Here is a 13,321-nt window from a genome sequence, read left to right on the forward strand (position 1 = left end):
TCGCCTACCGTCAGAAGAATCAGGGCCCTATCCGGCCTCCGTAGCCACCTCTCTGTAGTGGGCGGGGCCTAGGCCGGGGTGACCCCGCCGGAGCCGCCGTTACCAGCGACATGTTCAAGGTGAGAGCGTGGGATCGGGTCACAACTGTCACCGCTCCCTTCCGTCCTCCCGGAGCTCTTCCCGCGCTCTCGTGGGCCTCTCTGGGGATCAGGCCCTGCTCACCCCGAGGGTTTTCCCGCCTCCGGGTCGGCTGCGTCCTGGTCCTGTGGTTCATTCACCTCTCCGCTTGGAGCCGGTGGCTGCCGGACGGAGGCGTGAGACTCCGGGGTGGGTGGGTGGGGCCATTTGGGTAGTACTCTTGTGAATAAAACTTTGAAAAATTACAGTATCCCCCCACAAAGTATCCACCCTCTGCCCGTTGGTGCCCTCTGGGCTTTGTGGGTAGGGTGAGGCCATCGCTGGGCACTGCGGGGTTCGGCTTTGGTTGCTTGGTAGGGTCAGGTTTCAGAACCTAGTGTGAATGGGGGAGGGCCACCCTCTTGAGAAGCTGCTGCAGGATGTGGAGGTTGCTGGCATAGGAGTGGCTGGGTTGAGTGAGGGGAGAGCTGGAGATTTGCTCCCCTCCTTAATGAACATTATTTAGTATGGACAAGTTGACCTCTTTCTTTACATTGTTTGGATTCATTTCCTTTGAAAGAAATCGAGTTGTGCAGTGAAGACTTTGTTCGAAAATCTGCATTTTAATGTGAAGTTATTCTACTACTTAAAAAAGTAAATGATAGTTTCTGTTATGAAAAACAAGGTACCAGAAACTAGTCTGTCTGCAAGAAGCATAACACCCATAAAATAATGCTAATGAAATTTCAAAACTACTGAAAAGCTTTATTGAGCCCGTGCAATGTACTTTGGGTGCATTAGCACAGGCTATAAAATCAGAACATAGATTACACTTGCCAATCCTGGCGTTGCCACTTCGTAGCTGTGTGACCTTGGGCAAGTCCCTTAACAACTTCTTTGTACCTGTTTTCCTATTGGTGAAATTGGGGGAGTAGTATCTACCTCGTAGGAGTGTTAAGGAATAAATAAGTTAGTCTGTGTGAAGCACTTGGAAGGGGCTCTGGCACATACAAGTACCATCTAAGCATTCACTTTTATTTTGTCTTCAGGCAGTTCACAGTTTAATCAGGATGACAGGTCCCATAAGCAACTTGCATTCACGTGATTAATTTGTGTTGAACACCCATTATGTGCTAGAAGCTTAGCTCAGTTTTAGGGTTGCAACGATAAGGGATATGGTGTGATCAGTTTACATGGCTATCAACAATGTCATCGTCGGCAGCCGTCCGTCTCGAGACGGCTTCTTAAGAGTATCTGCACCGCCGAGAATGGTTGTGCAGTCCGACTCGGGAGTGACACGGTATCTGTCTCCTCCCGTGTTGAATCGACATCTTGCGATGACGCTGGAGCTACAGAGCCTGGGCAGGGTGATATGGAGGGTCTGCTGTTGCCCATGCAGCAGACCCCCCCTCTCTTCACAGCTGAAGGGTCCAAGGGAAAGACGGAGTCAATACAGCTTGGCTTCAGGTGCGCCGCAGGAGTTGCCGGTGTTGACTACAACGTCAAACCGCCTTAGGGACTCCGGCTCCGGATTTTCTGTCGGGGTTTACTCCCTTAGCCTTTCCCCTGAAGAGGTATGCCGCAAGGCAGCGGAGGTTTTTTGGAGTCAGAGTTTTCCTTCTCTGATGTGCCCTGACTGGAAGATCGAACCAGCGACACTTAGCTCGCAGGCCGACGTTCAATCCACTGAGCCAAACCAGCCAGGGTAAATCAACAATGTAATGTGGTAATAAAAAGGAGAGCAGGATCTTCTCTGCCTAAGCAGGGGTTCTTGTCCTGAACACCACTGCCCCTCAAAAGTGTCTGGAATCCTAGGAGTCCCTGATTTCTGATGGAAAAAATATTTATTTTCACCAATCTCCAACTGAAATTTAGCAATTTCTTCAGTTATAAAGGTAGGTAACTGTCTCATTTATCTATTGTTGGAGAATAAACCACTGCAAGCCAGTGCCTTAAAACAATGATTTGTTATCATCATCGTAGGTTGGCTAGGCAGTTCCCTGGCATCCCCCAGCAGTCGAATTCAGCTGGTGGCTACACTACAAGGTGATCTTACTCCCATGTCTGGGGGATTGGTACCCCTCAATGTGCCTAAGTGGGGCTTCTTCATGTGGTTACTGGATTCCCAAAGAGCAAGTCCCAATGTGCAAACTTACGTGCTTGCATCATGTCTTCTGATGTCAAGACAAGTCCCCTGGCCATCTCCAGAATCAGTGTGGTGGGGGATTACATGGATGTGAGGAGGTGTGGTTCACTGGGGCCCATTAATTTAATAAGCGACTACAGCAACAAATCACAATTGTATTAGCAGTACCAGTCACCAGTAGAAGTCCCAAGAGCAGTGCAAGTCACAGACATTTTCACATCATACTACAGTTGCAGATGTCATTTGTGCTCATCACTACTTGGAAATTACAGTTGTTATGGGACTCACTGTTAGATCTTTTTATTTAATGAGCTAATAAAGAAGCACATACTACTGTATCACATTTTGGGTTTAAAAATACTTTTATAACTATTGCAATATAATTGGTATTTTATGCAATTAGAAGCATTACTTTGAGAAGGGGTCCCTAGGACTCGCCAGACTGAAAGAAGCCCCTGGCACAAAAAGGCAAGGAACCCCTGGGCACTTCAGGGGAGGCATCACCTTGGAGACACTTAAATTTAGTTTTGAAAGACACACAGGAGTTCCTGAGGTGGGCGAAGTGGGAAAGAGCACTGGCACTCCATTTGGGGAAGTGCCATCAATTCAGTTCTGCTGTGTCAAGGGAAAGATGAGTGAGCTAAAATGATTCAGACATGTAGTTGGAGTAGAAAAGATGCAAGAAGCCTCGGAGGACACCAGAATACAAGGAGCAGGCAGAGGAAGAAGGGAGGCCAGAGAGGTTCGAGAAGCAACTTTTGAGAAGTAGGAGAACAAAAGAGTGATGTTTCGAAAATTAAGGTAGGAAAGGTTCAAGCAGGATGGCTATGTTAGGATGCTTTCAGCTGGGAAAAACAATTGCTTAGATAGTAAGGAAAACTCTCACAAAGTCCAGAGGAAGGGCGGCCTCCTGTGGATCAACAAAGACATCGAAGGCTCTGTCTCTTCTTGGCTCCCCGGTGATTGCAAGATGACTGCCTGTAACACATGCTTTCCCATTCACTAGAGCAAGAGAGGACAAGATTGCCACGCTTGAATTACGCTCTTCAGTCTGATTGGGCCAGCTTAAGTGAGATGTCTGTCCCTGAGCCTTTAGCGATTGCTAGAGGAATGCCGTGCTCCCATTGGCCTAGGTACCGGATCACATCCAGATAGGGTCACTTAACCATAATCACATGGGTGGGAAATAAATTCCTGAACACAGTCGGGGAATGGAGGCTGGATGTACAACCAGCTGTGTCCATTACAGAAAGATGAGTTAGAAAAGTTTGGAGAAGTGTTCATTGATTTGGACGATTTGGAAAGCTGTCATGATACATGTAGGTTTACTAATGAAAGTGAAAGCTAGATTAATGTGGTTGGTGACTGAGAAGTGTAAATGTGCAGGACGGTTGATAAGCTTGACTGTCAGGGGAAGGAGAGAGAATATGCCACTAGAGGGGCATGTTGGGTCAAGATTCTAGAGTCGTTTTGTGATAATTGGAGTATTCAAGATTTGGCAGTGTTGATGGCCTAGGGAGGAGTGTGGGGAGTGGCTCAGTGGAGTGAGCACCGGCCTGCGAACCAAGGGTCACTGGTTCGATTCCCAGTCAGGGCACATGCCTGGTTTGCGGGCCAGATCTCCAGCTGGGGGCGTGTGAGAGGCAACCACATGTTGATGTTTCTCTCCCTCTCTTTCTCCCTCCCTTCTCCTCTCTCTAAAAATAAATGTCTTTTTTAAAAAGGAGGAGAGAGACTCCCTCCCTCCTGTGAGATGGAAGAAAGATGAGAGTGATTGTAGAAACTGCTTCTCATCGAGATAGTACAGCCCCCCTTTGAGTACTTGAGTTCTAAACATATTTTTATTTGTGTTGCACATTGATATACTGAAATATAATTCTTAAAATCTCCCCTTTTTGTTCTCCATTATGTTGCCATCAAATCAGTCTACTTGGTCTCTTTTTTTTTTTTACTTGGTCTCTTTTTGAAGTTGTGTGTGTAAGTGGGTGATGAGTTTTATTAAAGGATAACAAAGAGTTACTTTAAAAATATCTGTCATAAAATGGTGGTGTTAGGTCTAGTGGTTGAGAAACAGTGCTTCTCAAACTGTAATGCGCATGTGACTCTTCCTAAAATGCAGCTTCTGACTCAGTAGGTCTGAAGTGGGGCCTCGGTCTCCATTTTTAACAAGCTCCTGGGTGATATGGATGCTGCTGCTCCCCTATCGTACTTTTAATAGCAAGAACTGAGGCAAATTGACAGATGAATGGTTTCTTGTATTTTCAAGGGGAGTAATTTTATGAGTGTGGTGGAATTTGGAAGAGGCACTGACCACAGAACAGAAGAGGTAAGTGAGAGGCTTGAGGACTCTGCTGAGTGCCGATGGGACAGGTCTGTCATGATTGCAGCCCAGGAGTGGGGACAGAGCAAATAGTAGGGTTGATCTGGGTTTGTGAGACATCAGCTTGGATCAGCTAGGACTGGAGGGCAAAGAAGTTGATAGTTATAGGTGTTCGTGGAAAAAGGACAGTGTGTGTGACTACTTATGTGCATATACAATGAAAATATTTGTCCTTTACAAGATTACAAAGGGTCTTAATATCTGAGAGGGAGGGATAGTTATTTTTCACGAACCAGGGGTATGGAATTGGGGGGGGGATTGCTGGGGGAGGGAGATGCTGGGTGGAGGGGAGTAAAGGGGAGAAAATTGGAACTATTGTAACAATATAATCAATAAAATACATTTAAAAAAGAAAAGAAAATATTTGTACTGTTAACCATTGTTTTGATTTAGCTATTCATCTTCAGGTCAATAGGGGGCACTGGTGGATTAAAAACTACATTTGAAAGGCTGCCCAGTATTTGAATTTTATTTCAGGAAGCAGCTTTTCAGGCTGCTGCTTTAGGAAGCTTGGGTATTGAATATATACACCCAGTTCCCAGATTCACATGACAACATTTCATTTATTACACAAATGTTTACCATGGTCCAGCTATGGCCTGGATACTGTGCTGTACCCTGACGGGTGCAAATGAAAAGTCCCAGTTTTTACCGAGGAGAGAGTCCCCAAATTTGGCCGCACATCAGAATTAGTCAAGAGACAAATAGTTTCCAGGGTCCTGGTCACAAATCAGAATTAGTTTATAAGTGAGGTCCAGGAACCTCTAGTTTTGGGGGGAAAAAAAACCCAACAACCCAGGTGACAGAAACTTCCATTTCAGGAGCTCACAGTGCTGTTAGCACAAACATAAACAGCCCGTGTCAATGCAGTGGGGTCAGTGCTCTGATGTGTAAGTGTTGGGGAAATACAGAGCAGTGGGTCTCAACCTCGACTGGTGCCAGAACCAGCTAGGGGGCTTCTATAAGCCCCGATACGCAGACTGCACCCAGACCAATGTCATTGGAATCTCTAGGGTTGAGATCTAGGCATCTAGGTTTTAGAGCTTGCTGCCAACTTTGGGAGGCACTGGCTTAGAGGAATGAGCACCAGCAGAGGGCATCAGGAGACTTTGTGGAAGAGACTGTGCTTGTGCTGACCTTTGTAGCTGGACAGACAGGTTGAAGGGCCTTCCAGGTAGAACAGAAAAGTGCACACAAAGGCACAGAAGTGGGAATTCAGCACCATGTTAAGACTTTGGGCCTCACCTGTTACAAGATACTAAATTTCTCTGTAGTTGTGTTCTCATCTGTAAAGCATGAGGTTAGCACAATGTCAAATTGTAGTGTGGAGTAAATTAACTCAGACCTGAAGCTTAGGATGGTGCTTGGTACAAAGTAAGTCTCGATAAATGTGAGCTGTTACCAACATTTAGTTGGTCTCTTGTAGGAGACTGATAACAGTGCTGTTAGGGTAGTATACATTCTAGGGGATTTCTGAAAGTGTTCATTCAAAACTTGGTAGTTGACTGGATGTGGCAGAAGGAGAATTCAAGGATGCTGTTCGGGGTTTTGGCTTAGAAAATGCAGTGGCTTGTTAGAACCATTCATTGAAATGGGAAAGTGGAAGAAGGCTGAGTTTGGTTTGGGGGGAGATGGTAATTTGATTTTGAAGAGGTTGGCCTTGTTGAAATATCTGTGGACATTAAGAGGTGATAATCAGCCCTGGCTGGTGTGGGTCAGTGGATTGAGTGCCACCCTTGAACCAGAAAGTTGCCGGTTCAGTTCCCGGTCAGGGCACGTGCCTGGGTTGCGGGCCAGGTCCCTGGTTGGGGGTGTGTGAGAGGCAGCTGATCGATATGTCTCTCCCACATTGATGTTTCTCTCCCTGTCTTCCCCTCTCCCTTCCCCTCGCTCTAGGGATAAATAGATATAATTTTTTTTCTTTAAAGAAGAACTCTGCCAAGTAGACTGATCCTTTCTCACGTACGTACTTAAAAAAAAAAAAAGGTGATATTCAGTTGATATGGGACAGAAGGGTATGGAGTTTTCATGAGAGAGATGTGGGCTGTAGATGGGAGAATCCTCAGCTGCCTTGAGGGTGAGAAAGTAGCATAATGAAACCTAGTCTGCATCAGTTCCTTCCCTAAGGACAGAGATATGACCTGTACTCAGGGCTCTCTACTTAAGAGGAGCCTAAGATGACTGGGTCTTTTTGTCTGTAAGGCATTATTACTTCACATAGTCATTGTGGCTATTTGGTCATTTTTATTTATTGATTTGAGAGATAGGAAGGAAGGGAGGGAGAGGGTGGGAGAGGAAAACAACCTCGATTTGTTGTTCCACTTATTTATGTATTCATTGTTTGATTCTTGTATGTGCCCTGACTGGGGATGAAACCCTCAACCTTGGTACATCCAGATGATGCTCTAATCAACTGAGCTACTTGGCCAGGGCTGTTGGGTGTTAATGTAATGCCTTTATTGCCTATCTTATTTTCTGAAATTAATTTTTTTTAACCATGAATAATATGTTACTAGTACAAACTGGGAGGAGAATTACACTGTTAAATGGGCAAGTGAAATCATCTGTAAATTGGAAAAGAAATACTGTAACTGTATTTTACTTGCATATTATTTTAAATGCCACATTTTTAAAGATAATAAAGATTTTTCCCCCCTCACAATTTAAGCATCTCTGAGGGAATTCTTGAATAGCGAATACAGTTTTACTCACATAAATACATATTTGTGTACAGAATTAATTGGATATTTTTCCTGCTGGGTGGTAGATCACAAAGAAGAGAAAACTGCTTTGCACTGCTGGACGCAGTCAGAAAACACAGGCTTGGCTTCTAGATGTAGTGTTTCTGTGTCTGGCTCAGTGACCTTAATGAGGTTTCTTGCTCTCTTGGCGTCCCCTTATCAAGGCACTTGTGGGTTCAGTAATATGCTCCTCCACATCGCACAGGATATTTGGGAGGTTCAAATGAGCTGATGTATATGAAAAGCACAGTAAGCTACAAAGCACGATATGAACGTAAAGTGTTTTCAATTCCTTCTGCATCACATCTGCCCACTGAAGTAATCTAGGGTCTCAGGTTAGCACTGTGGACTTAGGACTGTGAAAAGTAGATTCGACTTGGATAAATTCACTTCTCATTTGGAATTGAATTCTGCTAAGGCCACTGTAACACTCTTCCATCCATTTCTAAAACGCAAATAGCCTCTCATTTGCAGCTAACACTGGGAGAGGAGAAGGAAGAAGTAGATGATTATACCTTAAAAGAATGGGGGGGGCAGATACAAAATAGGGAACAGCAGATAATGCACTAGACATTTTTGATAAATGTATATATTACCCTATGAGGCCTATGCATATTTGTAGACTTTTATGATATAAAGGTTTAATTTATAATCTGTATGTTTATGTGTTCCATGCCCATGGCCTTTCTAGACTAAACTGGAACTTCTTAGTGGCTAGGAAATGAATTTTGATATTTGTGTGTATGGTACATTTATAATTACTGTGAGTAATTAGATACATAAGAAATCTCTCAAAAAAGAAGTCTCTGTAGCAAACATACATATCTATTTCAAAAATTTGAGATTTGAGTTATTTATGTTATGACAGGAAGGCAGCAAAAGATTTTTTAAATGAAGGCATTAGAAGTTTTTGTATCAGTTGATTTTTCTGTAATAATGCTTAAGTGAAAGTTTAGAGTTAGTGCATACAACATGAAACTGTAGGTATTTTTAGAGAAGAAAATCTCTGCCTAAAGATATACATTTGAACTTAGAAGTTACGGGTTTTTTACTTTTGCTGAGTTTTTCTTTTCTTTTTTTTTGTTTAATCCTCATGTGAGGATATATTTATTGATTTGATTTTATTTTTTGCATTTATTTTATTTTGTTGTTCAATTACAGTCCTAATTTTTCTCCTGTTGCTCTCCCCTGCTCCACCTCCCCACCCCACCCCGCTCCCACAGTCACTCCGCACCCTGTTGTCCATGTCTGTGGGTCCTTTATACTAGTTCCTTGACTAGACCCTTCCCTTTCTTTCCCCTGTAATTCCCCTTCCCCCTCCCCTCTGGTCGCTGTCATTTTGTTCCTGATTTTCATGTCTTTGGTTCTATTTTGCTTGTTTTGTTCATTAAGTTCCATTTACAGGTAAGATCATGTGGTATTTGTCTTTTGCCAACCTGCTTTATTTCACTGAGCATAATACTCTTAAGTTCCATCCATGCTGTCGCAAAAAGTAGGAGTTCCTTCTTTCTTTCTGCTGCATAGTATTCCATTGTGTATTCCAATTTTTGATCCACTCCTTTACTGATGAGCACTTAGGCTGTTTCCATATTTAGAGAGAGAGGAAGGGGGAAAGAGATAGACGGAGAGACATTGATATGGGAGAGAAACAAACATTGATTGGTTGCCTCCTGCACATTCCCCGATCAGGGATCGGACCCTCAACCTAGGTATATGCCTTGACCAAGGATCAAACCCACAATCTTTTGGTTTTCAACCAAACTGAACCACCCTGCCAGGGTGCCGAGTTTCTCTTAATTTTCTCATGGCCTCATGCCAGTTTTATTATTGAACAGTGCCAGTTAACGTAGTGGGTTTTAAAACTGGTGTTCATTGTATACTAAAATTTGTAGAAGCAAGAGTTCAAAGCAAAGGCGGTAGAGTTTTCAATATGCTGAGAGCCTGTAACTTTGAATAGTAAGCTGTATCTTCTTGCTAACAGCATTATAAATAGTATAGTTGTATTTTGAATGGATTTTGTCCTTAAAGGCATTTTAAATACTGTCACCCTTTGTCTTCCTACTTCTTTCTGACTCTTTGAAGCAATGTTGTACTTTATTCAGAGTCCACAGCAGCTCCAATTAGTTGGGAGAGGATGAGGAGCCTTTTGTGGGAGCTAGAGATGGATTCACAAGTGCACGTTCATTGCTTTGGTTGTGGGGGTGGGGGGTACCCAGTAGTCTCTTTTTTCCGATAGGTCTACTTATTCCTTTGAATGGTCTTTTTAAATAGGATATATGAAAACAATAATGGTACATTTTTCTTTTCCCGCCATCCCACAAATGTCAGTCCTTTAGAAACAACAGCCTATTTTACTTTATGCTTATTGAAATGAATCTCCTCTCCCTTTAGAGGGGCTGATTCATGTGTCGCATTTTGACAGGGGTTAAACTGGTGACTTAGTAGCTAAGCACCAAGTGATAGGAGGACTTCAACAAGTTCACTAAATCCTCTGATGCTGGCTTACCTCACTCGGCTGATATCGACTCTGAGCCTGTTTATGAAGTCACATCATCTGGGAGCACTGTTAAAAGTTGTCGTATACAGTCCAGATACTGACTTCTCTTGTTTTTGTTCCTTATTTTCACAGAAAGTTTCATTATGAATCCAGATTATCATAGCCGAATTGAGCTTTGCACGTGATTTTTTTTGAAAAGAATTTAGCAGTTTTCTTTTCCTCAAAGATGATAAAGCCCGTGACTGAGATGAGGTGGAAGAGGACTTAGCGTTCTCTGTGCACACAGTGGTTGGTCTGTTAGGAAACGAAACCTGTTAGGAAACGTTCTCTGTGCACACAGTGATCTGTTAGGAAATGAAACCTAGATAGACTTTACTTTGACAGAATAGCTCTTCCTCTTAGAAAACGTAGATTTTTAAAAGTTGTTTGAAAATATAGAAGCATTGGAAAGGCAACTCTTGAAGTAAATGTTCCTCTGTGATTTTCTTCCTACCTGGGTTCCCTTAACTCAGAAAAGAATAAATGGATTTTGGGATGCCATTCCAAGAGAAAGAAAAAATTATATATATATATGTGTGTGTGTGTGTGTGTGTGTGTGTGTGTGTGTGTGTGTGTGTGTGTATGTTTTGGAGATCTAAGTAAGCAATGGTAAATTGCTGTCTGAATGAGGAAGTACAAAATACTTGAAACGTGGTAAATTACATGTCATTTGTGTTCCATGCCTGTGAAACCAGTACAGTCCAACCAGATGACTCAAAACCTGCCTGAAGAAACAATTATCTCACTCTTTGGCCCTGAGGTTTCCTTCCTGTTTATCAGACAAATTTATTATTTTTGTGTGAACTTAACAAAATCTGATAACTATTTTTAATGAGTAGGAAATGAAACAATTACAGCTAAAAACAGTGTGTGTGTCTTTTTGGTTTTTTGGTTTTTTTGCTTTGCTGACCTAATTTTGTGGTGAATTCTGCCTTCCAAAGATAAAATAGAAGTTGGTTTTCTGTAAGAAAAAGATAAACGTTAATCTTGAAAACAGCCTCATTCTTTTGTTTAGTCATCTGTGTATGTATGTATGTATTTATTGTTCTATTACATTTGTCCCGATGTTCCCCTGCATCACCCTCTGCTGGTCAGCTCTTTAGATCACAGTGTGTTTACAGTGGATGAGGAAGAACTAGGAAATATCAGTTATCCCAGTACAGAATTGAAAGTTTGTCATAGTTGAAAGACAGTTTTTCTTTTTGTTGGTTGAAGTCTGAAATCTTATAATATTGACTTTATAATCTCTTCACTATGAAACACATTTAAGGGATTGTGATTTGTATTGTTGAAGTATAAGTGCTCCCAAATGTATGCATTCAAATGAGTGTCTGTTAAAATAGTCGTTTTGAGAGGAAAGATTTAATTATTCAGTCAACATATTTCTTCCAAACGTACTGTCACTGATCAATATATTTATTCTAGAAGTATCATCAAAGATATCAGAGAATATCTTCTTTTGGAGTTATCTTCATACTTTGTGGTGAATTCTGTAGAAAATCCTCAGGAGTCGGCCATTTTTGTTTTTTTGCATATTACAACATAAATCAATATTCATTGTAAAAATGTCAGGAAATACAGATAATACTGGAGAATTCCACTATGTATAGATCACCACTATTAACATCTTGTCAGACTCGTTTCTGGGCACACATATATATCCTAAGTGTGACATTTAAAAAAAATTCACAAATCCCCCCCTTTGAAACAAATACCATATTCTAATCTACTTTCATCTTTATTTCAAATATATTGCGACTGATTTTCTTATAAGCTGAAATTTTGATCTGCAGGCATTTAGAAATGGAAGCCATATGATCATATATTAAAAGTAACTTTCTTTTACTAATTTGTTATATAACTAGCTGCAATAAATTCTGACTCATTATATGATTTATCAAGATTACTACTTTGAAGAAAATTACTTTTTTTTTTTTGAGGAGGTGTACTGTTTATTTTTCTTTCTGGCTGCATTGGTATTTTTTCTTTTTTACCATTTTAACTGTTCCTTTAGTTCCATATATTTTTCATTGTGCTAACAAATTACATAACATAAAATTTACCAGCTTAATAATTTTTAAATGTGCAGTTGCGTAGTGTTAACTATTTTTACATTGATGTGGAAAAGAGGTCCAGAACTTTTTCATCTTGCCAAGTTGAAATTCTATACCCACTGAAAAACTCCCATTTCTACCTTCCGCCAGCTCCTGGTAAACACCATTTACTTCCTGTTACCACGAATTTGACTACTTTTAAATACCTCATATAAATTAAATTATGCAGTATTTGTCTTTTGTGGCTTCTTCACTTGGCATAATGTCCTCAAGGCTCTAATATTCCATTGTATGTATATACCACATTTTCTTTACCTAGTCATCTTTCCATGGACACTTGGGTTGCTTCCACTTTTTGGCTATTGTAAATAATGTTCCTGTGAACATGGACGTGCAAATATATCCTTAAGACCCTGCTTTTAATTCTTTTGCATAAATACCCAGATGTGGAGTTGCTGGATCATATGGCAATTCTGTTTATAATTTTTTGAGGAACCACCATACTGTTTTCTTTAATGGCTGCACCATTTTACAGTCCCACCAACGGTACACAAGGATTCCAGTTTCTCTGTATCCTTGCCAACACTTGTTATTTCCTGTTTTCTTGATAGTGACCATCCTAAGGGGTGTGAGGTGAGAAAAGGCCTATTTAAAAATTGTATAAGTAACACTGAAATAACTTTTCCTTGAAAAGAGTCAGGACAGTACAGTTAAGGCAGTTATCTGGTTTCCATTGTCCACTTCCTGCTAACCCCCTTCTCAGAGAAAGCCTATGTTACCAGGTTGGTGTGTGGCCCCCCCCAGATTAGAAAGAGTTGTTGTATAAAATGTAGATACTGTACTGAATGCTCCTTTTGGGGCTGAGGGGAAATTCTTTTGGTGTATCAAGAGCATGGACTCATTTAGTTTCTCTTTATTTTTAATTCAGTCTACGACACATTACTAAGAACAGCAAATGTGGCCTGGTTTGGGCAAAATTGTTGATTGTTTTATTTTGTACTTTTTAATGTTTTATTTATTTATTACTTTTAGAGACAGGGGAAGGGAGGGACAAAGAAAAGGAGAGAAACATCGATCTGTTGCCTCTTGTATGTGCCTGACTAGGGACTAAACCCACAGCACAGGCATGTGCCCTGACTGGGGATTGAACCAGTGAGTCTTTGCTTTTGGGGATGATGCCCAACCACCTGAGCCACAGTAGTTAAGGCTTGATGTACAGGTTATATAACAGTTAAAGTGCTATAATTAAAGCATTTGATTTATTTATGCAACTTTTCTGAATCGGCAGGTTTTTTTTCCATTTTTAAATTGGACTGTATTTTTTCCATCACCATTTATCCCCTCATG

General features: G+C 41.4%; 1 protein-coding gene across 2 annotated transcripts in view; it reads left to right on the forward strand.

Moving 5' to 3' along the window:
• The first annotated feature begins 4 nt into the window (after positions 1-4).
• APOO (apolipoprotein O) overlaps positions 5-13,321 on the forward strand; it is a 56,428-nt gene continuing 43,111 nt past the window's right edge. For both annotated transcript variants that reach the window (XM_090264191.1, XM_090264190.1), the window contains exon 1: positions 5-119. In XM_090264191.1, coding sequence (XP_090120317.1) covers positions 111-119 — 9 coding nt within the window. In that variant the 5' untranslated portion in view covers positions 5-110. The remainder of the gene's footprint in view (positions 120-13,321) is intronic.

Source organism: Furipterus horrens, unplaced genomic scaffold (assembly GCF_987537825.1).
Source record: "Furipterus horrens unplaced genomic scaffold, mFurHor1.1.pri manual_scaffold_17, whole genome shotgun sequence".
In the NCBI taxonomy this organism is placed as follows: Eukaryota; Metazoa; Chordata; class Mammalia; order Chiroptera; family Furipteridae; genus Furipterus; species Furipterus horrens.